Source organism: Lytechinus pictus, chromosome 10 (assembly GCF_037042905.1).
Source record: "Lytechinus pictus isolate F3 Inbred chromosome 10, Lp3.0, whole genome shotgun sequence".
NCBI lineage: Eukaryota > Metazoa > Echinodermata > Echinoidea > Temnopleuroida > Toxopneustidae > Lytechinus > Lytechinus pictus.
The window spans coordinates 4,335,523-4,352,901 of record NC_087254.1 but is presented as its reverse complement, the minus strand read 5'-3'; the positions used below and the strand labels follow the sequence as shown (position 1 = coordinate 4,352,901).

General features: G+C 37.0%; 2 protein-coding genes across 3 annotated transcripts; one reads left to right on the top strand and one right to left on the bottom strand.

Annotated features, from left to right (window-relative positions):
* Positions 1–1,807: 1,807 nt before the first annotated feature.
* LOC129269629 (galanin receptor 2b-like) lies at positions 1,808–2,995 on the bottom strand. Its single transcript, XM_054907139.2, has one exon. The coding sequence runs from the start codon at positions 2,993–2,995 to the stop codon at positions 1,808–1,810; it is 1,188 nt and encodes a 395-aa protein (XP_054763114.2).
* A 4,370-nt stretch (positions 2,996–7,365) lies between these two features.
* LOC129268977 (manganese-dependent ADP-ribose/CDP-alcohol diphosphatase-like) lies at positions 7,366–15,716 on the top strand. Of its 2 annotated transcripts, none has more exons than XM_054906428.2 (3): positions 7,366–7,525; positions 8,295–9,218; positions 9,951–15,716. In XM_054906428.2, exons 2-3 carry the CDS (start codon positions 8,375–8,377, stop codon positions 10,274–10,276), a joined length of 1,170 nt encoding a protein of 389 aa, XP_054762403.2. In that variant the 5' UTR covers positions 7,366–7,525; positions 8,295–8,374; the 3' UTR covers positions 10,277–15,716. The 2 variants fall into 2 exon arrangements, with proteins under 2 accessions (XP_054762403.2, XP_063961220.1); XM_064105150.1 differs by lacking the exon at positions 7,366–7,525 and adding an exon at positions 7,583–7,604 and having other exon boundaries at positions 9,951–10,455.
* Positions 15,717–17,379: the final 1,663 nt, after the last annotated feature.

Sequence of the window (17,379 nt, the reverse complement as noted above, 5' to 3'; positions counted from 1 at the left end):
AGGGGGGGGGGGACACCGTTGCTGTTCAATTGTTATGAGGATGGGAAGGCAAGGGCTGCCGAACGAATTTTTGTTTGGGGGAAAAGCCAAAAATGAAACTTACACGTCAAAATGGGCACTTTGGCCATAAGGGTGATAGTGTATCACTGAAGATCCTGTCTGAGTTTCACGTCACATGATTAAGATCAAAGGTCACTTAGGGTCAACAAACTTTGGCCATGTTGGGGTTATTTGAGGAATTGTCATAACTTTGAAATTTTATGGATCTAGTTCATGAAACTTGGACATAAGAGCAATCAAGTATCCTTGAACACCCTGTGCTAGATTCAGGTCACATGATCAAGGTCAAAGTTCATTTAGGGTCAGCCAACTTTGGTAATGTTAGGGGTATTTTTGGAATTGTCATCATAACTTTAAAAGTCTGTGGATTTAGTTCATGAAACTTGGATATAAGAGCAGCAATGTATCCCTGAATACCCTGTGTGCGTTTCAGGAACATGGCCAAGATCAAAGGTCATTTAAAGGTCAATGAACTCTGGCCGTGTTGGGAGTATGTGTTGAATTGGCATTATAACTTAGGACGTTATTGTACTTGCTCATGAAACATCGACATAAGGGTAATCAAGTATTTTGCACATGTCTTAGGTCACATGATCATGGTCAAAGGTCATTTTGGGTCAATGGACATAATATTTTATTATCATATTAGTATTTTCTTGTGTGAATAATTATTCATTAGTTGTTTTTCAAAGGAAGCACTGCTGCTATATCGAATTGCGTAAAGCAGGCGAGACTGCCAGAGGCGTTCCACTTGTTTAGAATGTATAATGCATAATCATTTCATATCTAACTATGATGTGCCCATGCGCACTGACAATCTTTGTGTTCCTTTTTATATCCAGAGCGACCTCGAGTACATTTTCGGTAAGGGAAATTATGACATTGACGGATTTCCAGAGTTGAGATTTATTTGATATATCACAAATTTGGAAGCGAGCAACGCCCGGCATCTATATAATGCATATGTCAGTTAATATCTAACCTCAGTAAGCCATTTGTAGAGAATTATGACGTTGGTGGATTTCCATAGTTGATAAATGTGATTGATCAGATCAATTACAACTCTTTGTAAGACGGACCCTGGTCGACATCTCTAAGCCATTTACAGAGAATTACGATATTGATGGATTTCCATAGTTGATAGTTGTGATTGATCAGATCAATTACAACTGGTCGGCCTCTCTTAGTGTTTTACAGATATATCACTTAAATATTTTGTCAACGCACTGGGAAAGAACTGCAGCTTTGGGCTCACCCTTTAGCAATTCAGATGTTCTTAAAGTTCTTTCCACAGATCAAGGCAATTGATCATTCTAAGTCATGACTAATGATGAGATCATGAGGACAAGATTGCGGGTCGGTACATTGTCATATTCAATAGCTTAACAACCACATACATTACATTTACATCCTAAAGGACCCGATGAGCATGATGAAAAAAAGACACAAACAAATTCTCCAAATTAAGAGTTCTGGATTTAGGCTTGTTCTAGGAACTGTGTGAAAACTTCGGAAACATTATTTCAAGAATACAAAGTTCTAATCATGCTAAATGGACTTTACAATTAACTTACGTTTAATCACACATCCTGCTGCGATTAAAGAATAAAGTGAATCTACAAATTTGCGTTTAATCGCAGGATTTACGCTTGACTTCGGTGACACATGCTGGATTCGGAGCTGAACATAAGTTTCTTGCAACACACGGTAGGACTTGCAATCAGTTTTCTTCACTGATTGCATTTATTTATGACAGTCGGCACTGCCTGACGTGTCTCATCAGCGTCACACATTCCTTTCGAAAGTTTTCATTACAGAAACTGTAAACGAATGGATTGACGGCCTGATTGATGTTAACCATGAGCGTTGAGAGATAGAAGATATTGTAGATAACTTGGTTTGAATTTATGTTTGTCTTGAACGTGGAACTTGAGATGAAGACCCATAACTTGGCTGGTACCCAGCTCACAAAGAATATTATGGTGATGATGAAGATCATCTTGGTGGTCTTGTTGCTTGCCCTTGCTTGCATCGGTGTCTTGCCCGGCTTACTGTTGGCTTTTGGCTTTGGGTCGGGTTTTAGTGGTATCTTTCCAGAAGAGCTTCCTTCACCCGATCCATTTGCTCCAGAGGAATCCCTGTCGTTTGAACCATTGAGGAGAGTGATGTCGGTTGACGTTCCTGTTTTTTCTGGTTTGCAGTCACCAAGATTTGTATTGTCCGTTGTGTCAGGTTTAGATACAGTAGATGTCTCTGCGGTTTGCTCTGATTTAGATACCTGACCAGAAACGGTAGTAATGTCAGAAGGGACGCATCCAATCTTTGCTCTGCTCCTACGGTAGACTGTCAACCAGATCCTAATATACATTAAGATGATCATCACCAGGGTTCCATAGAAGAGGGCATCATTGCTGTATTGCAAAACCCAGGTGAACGTACGGCGATTCCTGGTGATCCTCAGGTCAGAGAAATTGTAGGTGCACTTTGAAGCGAACCTACCAAATTTCTGGACTCCTGTCCACACCAACGCTGGTATGGCGAAGACCATGGCAAGGGCACATAGAAGCGACACAATGATGGTAGCTTGCCTCGGTGACAGTCTCTTCTTCAAGGGTTTACACACCGCGATGTACCGATCAATGGTGATGATTCCTGTCAGGAAGACCCCAACGAATTGAGTCCAGTACTGCGTAAAGAACACCATCTTACACAGGAAGTCGTTGGTGAACTCCGTCGAAACATAAGAGTAGATTTTGAGAGAGAAAGTCACGCAGGCGACAAAATCAGTGATGGCGAGCCCCAAGATGAAAGCATCCGTACCCGACTTCCGCTGCTTCTTCGAGTACACGATGATGATGAGAGCATTGCCAGGGATTCCTACAGCCATGATAACTGCACGAATCAACGCAGCAAGGATATATCGCAAGGCCAGCATGATTAGAAGCAATAATGGACACGAACGTTACTTCTCTTGAGCTTATTGTGGAAAGTTCGGGATATGCAACCCTTTGAAGACACTTGACAGCTAAATCGAGGCAAAAGTCTAATCTATTCTTCACCAGCTCCGCTGAATTAGATCAATGCAAGATCGTCAATCGCTTTATATATGCTTATACGGCACTTTAAATGATGAATCTATCAAAACAACAAATTATTTCCGCTTTTTAGAAAGAAGCATGTTTCATCGATTTTTCTTGCACTCAAGCAGACACTGATTACTCATCTAGTTTATTCAGTAGCTATTGCATCTTATGTATGCTATGGATGAGTAATAATTTTTTTTTTCTATTCTAATATTTTAATCTTAACATATCAAGCTTCCATTAAAAAACAAAAAATCCACGTGCACATACTTATATTCAAAGATATCAAATAAGATATTTCCTACAACCAAGTTTCAAGCGCTAGATATAAGTTGATATCACGTGATCATCTACTTGGAGACTTCATAAGTTATGTAAAAAAATATCTGGTCAAAGAAATGGAGAGGAAAAAACAGCCTTTGGTGTCTTCGGCTATAGCTGGTTGCCATTTCATATAGACTTGCAATTATTGTAACTACCGTGAATAAATAAAAGAAAGTCATCAAAGACTTGGGTCGTGGTCTCAGCACCTCTCGTAAATACTTTGATGGGACCCTTCCGGGGGTGAGGTCCCCTATATATAACCACAGCTCAACAAAACTTGCCAAACCTAATAAAGATGTCAATGTCTTATTTCGAAACAATGTCGGTGAAAATAGTAGATTAAAAGGAAACCAGAATTTGGGGTGGCTTTGATCCTTAAGCGTTATCGAGTCCTCCCCCAATTCTCTATAAATAAAATCCAAGGGCATGATGGATTAAATTCAGAAATTTTAATTTTCAAAAGTGGCGAGGAATTATCTCATTCTTGATTAACCACGTTAGCTATGCACCAGAAACCTAATAAGTATGGCATATAATCCTTTCTTACATCTACATTTTAGATTATATTTCATAGAAGAAATCAGTTATTAAATGGCCTAGAATATATCACATTTTCGCATGCATGATTGGCTAAATAATTCAAATTAAATTGTGTATTAGTTAAAGGATTAATTTTTTGCGCATTTCGTTTCAGGCGCTGTACTATTAAGAAGTTTTTATGACTAGAGTTCCAACGTGCTGACGAGCCACAAATTTATCCAAGCAGCTGTTCATTTCTAAAGTAAGAAGCACAAAAACTACGACAATGATGTCGCATTTGATGTCCGCCGCGCGAAGTTTCATGGTAAAAATAGAAAAAATATTTTTGGAAACAACCATTATTTTGATTAATACTTCATCTTTCATATCACTTGTTTTGTACTTTTTCTGACCGTTTCCAATAATGAAAAATAAAATGTGGTTGTTAGAATGTAAGTTGTTTATGCCAGATTAGTACACGTATAATATTTAGTAAATGTAAGTCACATTTTGAAAATATTGTACCATTTCTTTTCGATGCCCCTGAAAATGTTTCCGAATTAAGTATATAATTCAGTAAATGTAAGTCATATTTTAAAAAACATTGTACGATTTCTTTTCGCATGCCCTTGTAAATGTTTCCGAATTATGTATTAGTCATTATTATCAGACCAAGATGCAGCTAAGTAAGTACTTCGACATAATTTCCTCCCAATATGACCATTTTGTCCTGCAGAAATTGTTTGTCTACCATGTCTACCATTTGCAAGTAATATTTTTGCAAACTGCATGCCTGACATAGTTTCTGTTGGCGGCTTTGAAATTGGTTCAAAGGGAATTAGTTGTTACTTTATTTCTATTTAAACATCCTTGATACTACCATGACTAAAAGTCGATGAAAATAGGGTTGATAAAAATATTGAAATTGGACAATCATGTTTTGGAAAACATGTCTGTAAAATAGTTTCATGCTCTACAAGCTCTATATCAGTGTATACCAATTCACTTTCATCATCCGTATAGATATGAAATATTTCAATCTTATAGACCTTTTCTGTACACAGTAAATAAGTTGTTTAAAATGATACAAACTTGTTTATTATATGCTCAATACAGTACTTGTAGTGATTTAAACAAATAGGCATAAAAAATAAAGTTTGTTAAAGATTTAAAAACTATACAGTGCGTCCCACATAAAAAGAAAACCAGGATTCCCGTTTCATTTCTTCAAAGGAAAATGAAATATGATATTTCATTTACATCATGAAACAATTCAATTATTCCCCTGTATTTTGATACCTAATATGAGACAAACACTTCACGCATTAATGAGCAAGACGAGTTTGAAATTTTAATATCAAAATCAGGTTGTGCAAAAAAGTTGAACAAGGTTGGTTCGTGATACGACGACCGTTCTTATTCGACGATTGCAATGGTTCATTAGCATTTCTTTTATGTTCTTTGTTATAAGTTTCATTCACTGATCCCTCAAATGAGAGAGGATTCAGATTCACACGTGAGTTTCTGTGCAAATCATTTCTGACATGCCTCAATATCTTATTGTAATCTGCCATGCGCGAACGATTTGCGAAATAAGATGTTGGTCTCATATCAAAGTTGAGATTTCACTCTTACCGTCAAATTTATAGTAAACACATATTTAATAATTGTGAAATCTGTCTCTGAAAACGGGTTTCTTTTTTGTTGGACGCACTGCAATCTTTTGTATTCCGACCTCAAAAACTGAACAGTTTAAGCACGTTTTTAATAAAGAATTAATGTATCTCAATTTAAAAAAATTATATTATTACGTGAAGTGCGGGTTGATTTTTATTTTAAGATTTAGACCTACAACGGAAAATCAGTTTCACTTTTTTTATTATTTGAAAATGATTGGTATTTTCCTAAACAGATGATGAGAGCGCGAAGCGTGAGCTGAAATTGTTGAGTATATAGGCCTTAACGATCTGAAAACTGGACATTTGCTTCTTTCAACTCATGGCCTATATGACCGGATAGGATCAAAGCAGCTAAATATGAAGAGAAAGTTATTCCGAGGACAAGGACAATGCATGTCACCGATGAATGTACATCTCTCATAGGTCCATGAAGAACGTCATTGAACTCAAATGACATGGTGGTGTAATATTCAATGAGATAAGCACCAACTTTGTGGTCTCGATTATTCAATGTCAATTCATCTTTTGAATTGTGTTTTGAATTATACCCACTGGAAATCAACGATTCCCTGGCATCCATGTGTCCATTAGGAACCGGTATTTGTAGCCTTTGGATAAATAGGCCTATACATTGTAATACCAACATGTTAATGCATTCAAAGTCGAAATGCAACAAATACCTTCATAATGTGTTCATTGATGTTGTCGATGCCATTTCTGTATCTAGCTATGTCAGCCATGCTCGCAAAATATTTCCATCGGAATGTGCCTATCCTAATGAAAGAAAGGAAAAGGCATTTGAACCACGAAGATTCTATGACTGGAGTTCCAACAGGCAACAAATTTATTCCAGCAGATGTTCATTTCTAAAGAAGCACAAAAGAAAGAACGGCAATAAGGACCTTTTGATGTCCGCCTTCGAAGCCGCCAGTTTCGGTGAAGAAATCCGAGGGGTGAAAATTTTACGAATATCCATTTGTATCAATTTTCCATCTTTCATATTAATAAACAAACTGAAATTTGAATGCATGATAAAACATCAATAACCAAGCAATATTACGACAAGACATATTTGCCCAGACTATATCAATTAACCTTTAATTGGTGAAAAAAGAAAGAATTTGACCTTCATTGAAACCAGATTTTAACACTTTTCCGATCGTTTGCGGCGAATAAAAATTTCAAATGTGGTCGGTGGAATATTGTTGTTCATTACTGTATATGCCAGATGAGTGCCCGCACATGCCCAGTCGAGCAAATTTGAGTCATATTTCAGGACATATTGCATAGTTTATTTTCGCATGCCCCGAATTATGTACTACTCATATAACCAGACCAAGATCATGAAGATGCCGAGAAAAAGTAATTATCATCACAAAAGCATATATCCCTTTATGTATGACCTATAGCTGCGAGTCATGCGGGAATCATTTGTCTACACAATTGCAAGAGATGTTGAGCAAAGTGCATGCCTGACATACTTTCTGCTGGCGGCTTTTAACCTTGTTCAAAGAGATTTTATATGCTGTTACTCCATCTCATTTGAAACCTTGTTTGAACAAACTTGCCCATGCAGAAATTACTACGAACTGGTCTATTGAAAAAAATCATAAGGGTGGTCACCCCCCCCCCACTCCCTGCTCCCCCTGTGACTACGCCCCTCTCTATGCGAACCGTCTTATTGAAGAGGTCACTGCCACTACAAAACATAAATGGAATGGCGCCTCAACGATTAGTGGGCGTGGTTGACCTGGAGAGTTGTATGACCTTCGTCAAGACGGTGGCGCCGCCAATGTGCTATAGAGTCGCACTACGCTAAATAACATGTTCGCGAATATGGCGTTTACTCTGATCAAGTGGGTAAGTTACCTTGAAGTTTATTGTCTTGCACAACAATCTGCTTTTAATGTCATATCGAGGTATATTTTCGAAGGTATTGGTGAGTCATAGTACTCTTTATAATGATTGTAAACATACCTATACTGCATTCAAACTTTGACAATTGCGTATACTATGATATTTTTAAGAAGGCTCCATCCAGTATTGTCCCGGATAGTCAGTTTAATGGGAATTTAAGGTTTGAAACTGAATGGGAATAGGTCGACTTAAAGATCGAGTAAATCGTTGGATTTCATATTTTAGAAGTTTTAGGGTTACTTGAAGAGATTTCTTATTCACTCTTTTATCATGAGTGAAGTGAGATTACATGTAGCTAAATTAGAAATTAATTACAGAATGAAAGTGCCAAATTGAAATCATGAGTACAAGTTGCCTCTATGATAATAATAATGGAAGATGAATAAGAACAACAATTATGATGGTAATGTTTGTAATAATGAGAGTAATGATGATGATGTAAGTGTAATGATGATAACAATATTACAGGATGGCAATGATAATAACATCTATTACAGTAATAGCAATTACAATGATGATGGTGATGATGAAAAATAATAATGAATTTTCATCAGTTTGGAAATAGATTCAGGTATAATTTTAAGGTAGATCATAAAGAATAGACCATTAAAAAAAACATGTTCGTTGCAGCTTTCAAATGAATCATGGCCATTGCAGGCTTGTTAGTTTTAAGGACCATTTGAAATAACAAATATATTCTTTCCAATCCTAGGTTTCGGTGTAAGAACAATGGACCGATAGCGCTCTGCCGAAGAATTGAACAAAATTCTGAAAGGTCATAAAAGATCCATAATGAATAAGATGGGAACGGCCTACCATCGTCAAAATATGTGCAACGATTTGCTGTTCTCCTTTGGTGCAATAGCTGATGTTCAGTGCGGCGACCTGGATGACCGTGAAATTCCAACTCTTCCAAAGCGGTACTATCGTGGTGCGCTTTCGAATCTTGGAGACGCTGTCAATTTCTGGAACGAAAGATGCCAGCGTCCATCCTTTGTTCTTCAGCTTGGGGATGTGTTGGATGGCTTCAATGTGACACGTGGTGGGAAAGATCAGTCGAGACAAGTCCTTGTTAACGTCCTCAAGGAATGTTCGGGGTTCAAGGGCGAGTTCCACCACGCATGGGGCAACCATGAATTCTATAACTTCACGAGACTAGAGCTTCTGAACTCCCCTCTCTTCTCAGGAAAAAAGTACCTCGAACAGTGCCATCTACGTGCTTATAAGCGATCCCTTTGTCAAGAAACCCACTTGAATTTGTTAGGTTCTGACTCCAGCCAACGTATTTTGCAAGGTGGGACTGTGACAAATTTGGTCAGTCCCCATGGATTCACCGATGAGACCACACCAGCATATTATGACTTCAGTCCTTTCAAAGGTTTTAGGTTTGTTCTACTTGACACATTTGAGATATCCACAATCGGTTACTCCAATGTAGACTGTCCAGAAAGGGAAGCGGCTCTCAAGATATTAAAGGTACACAACAAAAACCAGTTCTTAAATGACTTTTCAGGATTAGAAGGAAAAGACCGAAGATTTTGCAGTTACAATGGCGGTATCAGCAACAGGCAGTTACAATGGCTAAAGGACGTTCTCTGCAGAGCTTTCAACCACCGAGAGAAAGTGATTGTGTTTGGTAAGGTATTATGTAGGCCAAGAGCTGTGCAGTCTATGCCAGTTAGCAAACCTGGAAATTATGTTCATCACTGACAATGAATATTTAATTGCACACCAGTTTTTATCAAGGTCAGTATGGACACCCCCTGGATGGCTGATGTTCCGTCAGGGTTCCCTGAAATGCATCCCCACAGGCTTTTCTAAACCTCTCAGCTCTTTTTATCAACTATGTTGATCCTATCTGGCTCTACACTCTTTAAATGATTGTTCAAAGTAATCAATGCGTTGATGACTACGTGTCCGACCGACAAATTAAATGGTCAAGCTTAACAAAATTTGTTGATTAAAATCTACCAGAATATCTGTTGATATTGACATTTTTTACCAGTTGATAACGTGTACCAACTGATTGGGTTACTTTGATTAATACCCCTTCATTCGGCTCGCCCCTTCCTGTCTTTATTGCAGTAACTTAAAGATCCAAAGATTGTGTAAACAGAAAAAAAACACTTGATGAATTTTATGGTAGTTATTTTTCATACAAATAGGTGCATCATTTCATGCAATTAAATGCTTTCAATTCATTTTTCAACTTTCTAAAATTAGTAAATTTGCATAAAATATGAACTCTATCCCATCATAATAACGCAGGCTCAAAAGAAGCAAAACGCTACATATATCTGACTTATCCAAAGAATTCCCTGCTGTTCCCAAGATAATGATTACATATCCTCTTGTTCTCCTCGTCCAGGCCATGTACCTATCTATCCAGAAGTAAGCTTGGATGATTGTCTAGTGTGGAACTACCAAGATGTCCTCTCCATCCTTCAGTCCAACCAGTGTGTCATCGCGACATTGTTCGGTCACACTCATCAGTATAGACACCTCACTGATGAAACAGGTATTCATCATTTTGTTTTACCAGGAGTCGTAGAATGCCAGCCAGGATCAAACGATTTCTTGACCTTTGATATGTCTGCTGAGGGTATGGTTGTGAACAGAGCTGGTGAAATATTGCCTTTGACATTGGAATACAGAAAGATGAATAAATCCATGGATCCATTACATAACATCTGATGAAACGGGTTTTCACCAGTTCTGCCAGGAGTCGTAGAATGCCAGCCAGGATCAAATGGTTTCTTTACCTTTGATATGTCTACTGAGGGTATGGTTGTGCACAGAGCTGGTGAAACATTGCCTTTGACTCTGGAATACAGACAGATGAATATAACCATGGATCCATCACATTACATCTGATGAAATGGGTTTTCACCAGTTTGTTCTGCCAGGGGTCGTAGAAAGCCAGCCAGGATCAAACGGTTTCTTGACCTTTGACATGTCTTCTGAGGGTATGGTTGTGCACAGATTTGGTGAAACATTGCCTTTGACTTTGGAATACAGGAAGATGGCCGTGGGTCCATGATACAACCGATGAAACTCTGCCTTGATTTAATCATCTGCTGTGCATGCGACCATCCCAGGACCAAAATCCAATTGAAACCAGTTGGATTTCCAACTGGTTTCAATTGGTTTCAATTGGTTTCAACTGGTTTCAATTGGTTTTAACTGGAATTTAACAATTTCCAGTTGAAACCAATTGAAACCAGTTGGGCAACTGGAAATCCTAACTGGAACCAGTGAGTTGGGTAACTGGAAATGACTTCCAATTGGGAATGATTTCTAACTGGAACCAGTTGAGTAACTGGAAATCCCAACTGGAACCAGTTGGGCAACTGGAAATCCTAACTGGAACCAGTTGGGTAACTGGAAATGACTTCCAATTGGAAATGATTTCTTACTGGAACCAGTTGAGTAACTGGAAATCCCAACTGGAACCAGTTGGGCAACTGGAAATCCTAACTGGAACCAGTTGGGTAACTGGAAATGACTTCCAATTGGAAATGATTTCTAACTGGAACCAGTTGGGCAACTGGAAATCCTAACTGGAACCAGTTGGGTAACTGGAAATGACTTCCAACTGGAAATGATTTCTAACTGGAACCAGTTGAGTAACTGGAAATCCCAACTGGAACCAGTTGGGCAACTGGAAATCCTAACTGGAACCAGTTGGGTAACTGGAAATGACTTCCAATTGGAAATGATTTCTTACTGGAACCAGTTGAGTAACTGGAAATCCCAACTGGAACCAGTTGGGCAACTGGAAATCCTAACTGGAACCAGTTGGGTAACTGGAAATGACTTCCAATTGGAAATGATTTCTAACTGGAACCAGTTGGGCAACTGGAAATCCTAACTGGAACCAGTTGGGTAACTGGAAATGACTTCCAACTGGAAATGATTTCTAACTGGAACCAGTTGGGTAACTGGAAATCCTAACTTGAACCATTCAGTTGTGTAACTGGAAATCCTAACTGGTACCAATTGGGTAACTGAGATGACTTCTAACTGGAAAGATGGGTAACTGGAAATGAATTCTAATTGGAACCAGTTGGGTAACTGGAAATTATTTCCAATTGGTTTCCAATTGGAAATTTTCCAGTTACCCAACTGGATCCAATTGAAACCAGTTAATTTGCATATTATTTGCCAGTGTGCACAGATTAATGTTTTATGAGATTAATCATCATTAACAATGTATCTATTTAATTCTTTACAATTTCAAGTACCACACTTTTTAAAGATTAGTATTTAGAATACTTAGCAGTGAAAACCATGTTCATAAATGTTATAGATTATAATTAAAACAGATTAAAGGATAATTAGTACACCACTAACTGTTACCAAATTACATCAAATAAAAGTACATATATTTGAAGATCTTCCATATAAATATATATACATGAAAGTCTGTATTTTATCAATGCCCTTTACATTGGTATTAATAGACATATCACTGCTTCTGTGTTGGCATGAGAAATAGTTACTGCAAATGCTAATTAATTTGTAACTAATTAAGTTCGTTCCAACTGGAAGTTCCAATTGGATCCAGTTGGAAACCAATTGGTTTCAACTGGTTCCAGTTGAAACCAGTTGCCTCCAATTGGTTTCAACTGGAACCAATTGAAACCAGTTGCCTCCAATTTGGATTCAATTGGTTTTAATAGGGAAATTGGAACAACTGGAACCAATTGACAACAATTGGCAACTGGTTTTCAATTGGTTTTTAACTGGAACCAATTGGCAACTGGTTTTCAATTGGAACCAGTTGTTCCAATTTCCCTATTGAAACCAGTTGGCCAACTGGTTTCAATTGGTTTTGCCCTAATTGGTTTTAACTGGATTTTGGTCCTGGGATGCCTTCGATAAAACATACTGTTTTGTTACAAGTTATTGAAATCCTTGCATCTCATTGGCTCAGAGCAGATTTGTCAAGAAGATTCATGAAAATCTTCCCAGTGATCACGCTGTTCAAAATTTTTAAAGGGATACTCCGGGCTGAAAATATTCATATCTTAATAAAAAGAGTAAAATTCACGAAACAAAGTGCTGAAAATTTTATCAAAATCGGATAACAAATAATGAAGTTATTGAATTTTAAAATTTAGCATTATTTTATGGCAATAGTTAAATACACATCATCATTAATATTCATTAGGTGGGCTGATGATGTCACATCCCCACTTTCCTTTTTCATATGTTATTACAGAAATAATAATTGTTTCATTTTTTCATTCATGTGTGAATAACCTGTCTCCTCTATGATGAAATAAGTTGCAGCAATTTATATCAAATGCACTCATCAGTTGTCAATCCAATTTTTTCAGTTCTTGGTAGAAAAACATTGAATAAACCTAATTTCATTTAATAAAATACAGAAGAACAAGTGTGGATATGACATCATCAATTTGCTAATTGAATATTAATGAAGACATGCCTAGAACTGTTTCAATGGAATAATGCAAATCTTTAAAATGCCATAACTTTGTTATTCGTTGTCCGATTTGGATCAAATTTTCAGTGTTTTGTTTGTCCGATTTTCTTTATCTGTTTAAATCATATCATTTTCAACCCGGAGCATCCCTTTAAGCACGTTGTTTAAGCCTGTCGCTCAAACAACTAGTTTAAACAAGTTATTTAACTTAAGAGCTTCAAGATTTAAACAACCTGTGTAACTTTAACAACTTACAGTTTTGAATTATTTTTACTTGGAAAATTTTGTTTAAATTAATGTTTAACTTTTTTACTCAAATTGTTTATACGTTTTAACAATGGGCTTAAGATTTCAAACAGCGTTTTTACAGTGGTATATACTGTGCAAGTATTTAGTGCAGAGTACTTATAGTCACAATTGCATTCCATTGCCAGAGAGTGATGACCCTGGCCCTTTAAGGTGATGTGTTCCATACCATGCATACGACGGTGCAACGAATATGTTTAAGGTCAGGTTTCTTTTCAAGCTTGTGAAACAAACCGGGAGAGCCTTATCTCACCTACGCCAGCCAGGCTACAACATAAAGCACCTTCAGGAACCATTTATCTCTTATTCAATTTTCATTCCAGTCAGACTTATGAGTATGGCAGGGTAAATGTTAGCATGCACAGTAGTGGACTTTAGTAATTTTTCAGTTTCTTACCCCATGAGAATCAATCTTAACTGGTATAAAGGACTGGTCAGTCCGACGAAAAAAAATTGTCAAAATCAACCAACCTATTAGTAGAATACTGACATATTTTTTATCGGTCGGACTCATATTCACCAACATATTATTTACTTTGACCAATACATTTAAGAGTGTTTTTTTTTCAAACTCACTAAATTTTGTGTCTCGCGGAAGAGTTTTGATTCACATTATTTTACAGTATGTCGTTGAAAAGTAAAACGGCAACAATAACAACAATTGTGAGACCATATCCGTAATTTTCCGCACAATGTCTTATGACCAATTATATATATTTAATTCTTCGTGAGTTAATAATACTGTCTTAATCTTCAAGTTTCTCAAACAGTCACTGTCGTACGTCTTGATATGAAAAAACATTTTTTTAATCATTATTATCTTAAATGCATGATTAACTGATTGAAACATGTATTTATGCCCACTGGTCACAAAACTCTGCTCGATTAAAATGATTGGATATGAAGGGGTGAAGGGGTAAAATAATCTGTTTCCACCTTAATCAATTTTAGCAATATTTTCTTTTTTAATATAGGATAGTTGAAAAAGCCAGTGAATAAATACTAATTTACTTTATTCTCTATCAGGTTTTAGCCACATCCGGTGTGAATATGATCCATAAAGTAACATTAATTTGATTATTACTTATTCCTTGCATTAAACTGTAAATATTTCTTTTTGTTTTCAATGCCATAATATATTTTTTGTATCTTAGAATTTATCTGAAGGTTCATGATGGGTTTAACGAATATCTGCTCTTCTTTATTTTGGGGACTATATTCCTAATGACTTCTTAGAAGATGTTTTATCCATATTTATTATGATCGGATTGTGCATTTTTATTGTCAATTTTCCAAGTAATTTCATGTGATGTATAAAACCATTTCGGTTTTGACAAGTAAATCCACCTTTTTTTTAATTATATTTTATAACTTTTTAAAAGCGATGTTTTTTTTTATATGAGTCAGGGTATGAAATTCGAGATATTGATAAGATTGTGTACAGAATGAAATTATTTAATATCATAAATTGGGCACATCTGTGCTACATGATGCTATAATGTTGATCTTTCATACTATGTCTTTTAATAATGTCTTTGAGCAAAGTTTTGCCTTCTTAATCTTTATTCGATCGTCTAAACAAAGATATCCTCTACATTGAAAAATTATAAAAGAACACCAGCCAGTGTTGAGCCAAGTCCACACCCTTAGGTGTTAAGAATATACACCATCAAATTTGAATACACTGCACCAATTAGTGTCGATGCAGAATAGCACCTATGGGTGTTGAACTCGCACCATAAATTTAACACTCGTGTAAAGTGCTTGATACGCATGTTTATCTCTGTTTACACCGTCTGGTCTAAGATTTAACACCATTGGTTTTTTTGCAGTGTAATGACTGTAAATTATATAAAAATGACCTTCCATGCACCCTATTCGAAATAACATTCAGATTTATTTTTTCAAGGTATAATAACTGCTCTAGAATACAATGCAAATATAATATTGAAAAGGCCTAGTTTTTAAAAGGATTTTGACATAAAGCAAAAAGAGACCTAGCATTTTTTATTAACCGATATTTCGAAAAAAATCGCAAAAAAATCTACACCATGATATTTGATATCTTATAAAGAAGTGTGAATGATATAGCACGATAGGATATTAATTTAGACCAAATATTAACACATATCCATATACGGACAAACATTTATGTCTAATTTTTTATATACTGTACATCTATTCCTTTCGTTATTTTGCAAACCCTACAAAATTACAAAAAAAATTAATCGGGAGTTTGAAAACAATATCGGTCTTTTTTATTCTGATGAGATTTTTTGTTTAAAATAGAAAAATCATCTTGTTCATTTTGAAACTCGGGGTACTTCAGAATCATGAATGACTATTAATATTAGATTACATTGTAGGTCTGAATTGCAATTATTGTGATCTGTGTTTTTATTTGAGTGATTTTTGTTTGATATATTGCATTGGTGGCGCTACGCCGCTACATGATTCGACCGCCCCTCGGCGGTGATGGGTGAAACTGAGAGGAAGATAAATGAAGAAAGGAGAGAGATCATAATTGCATTAACCCCTGATTTTTAGAAGGAAAAAATAGATCACTCTCAGGGTGTACGTCTCAAGCTTCCCCCCCCCCCCCCTTTACAAGTAGGCTACCCCCCGGGGCCACTTACATTGACGAGTGGATACCATGCGCGACCAAAAAAAACCACGTAAAAGGATGTCTTTTTCAAGATAGGGCACGTTACGTACGTAACGTAATAAGGGTGTCAAAACACTAAAATAATGAAAAGAAAAGCTTGTTTAGGGTCAAATTTGCGAGGGTATAAAAAATCAAGACTAAAATGTTTTATAAAGGATGAACTTTTTGCCCTAAGAGTCAACACTACGTGTTTAGAGTACAATTTGCGCGAGTGGGGCTGTACTAAGCCATTTGAAGTAGGTATAAAGGTAAAAACGACGGCCGACGTAACAATTGAAATAACAATTGAAATATCGCTGTACTTGTTTAGGGGTTCAACTCATGCAGGGAATACCGTGCCAATAGTATCGTTTTGTTTCCAATACTTGTTAAGGGTAGGGTTTTACACGCCAATACTTGTTAAGGGGTGCATTTTCAGAATATGGAAATTACGTGTTTAGGGTGCTTTTTGAGATCTCATGGTCGCGCATGGTATCCACTCGTCAATGCAAGTGCCCCCCCCCCTCGATGCTACCCTATAGCGCCGCTCATGACACTTCATCAAAGAAATTTAACTATCATTTTCTGAAGGGGGGGGGGGTGGTCATCCATAACGAAGCAAGTCACGTTTCTATGTGCATGGTATTTGAACTATATCGTCAGCTGGAATGAACAAGATAGAATGTCAGGGATATAAATGGCAGCTCTTTATTAATGCACCCCTAGTTTGTCATAAAACCTAGCTATTGTAGTTGATATTTGTCTTTAATTAGAGCCAGGGGCGTCGATCCATTTTTCAGATGGGGGAGGGGCAAAATCATGAATCATAAACATTACAAAGGCGCTCGATCGCACAAAACAAACTCTCACACACACACACACACACACACACACAACACCCTCCCTCACCCACATCCTGAACAAGATGCGGATGTAACTAAATAATTACTGGTATAGTGCGAAGCGCGAGCATAATTTTTTTATTTACATTGTGGGCCTGAAAAGGGACATTGCTTTCATTGGTGGGGCGATTTCCCCTCCCCCCCCCAGAATCGACGCCTCGTCCACTAAAGTCCTGATGTTTAATCACAAATTTCAGAGCAAGCCTACTGTACGTTTAAGCTGCATGTAGAAAGCTATAAAAAAATGAATATTGAATGCTGCATAAGAAAATAGTGATCTACTAGTATTCGTGCGGTGTGCGAAGCGCACGACGAAAATAGGAAAGTTTTACCGACAGACCTTTATCAACTTCACTCTCCTTTTTATCCTCCCCCTCATGTAGTACGTGGAGTACAAATGATTCCCATTTTTCCCCCTTCATTTCATCTTCCAGGGACCACGGACCACTTTCAAAGTCGTTCTGTAGTCATCCATGCTAAATAATTCAGCATAGAG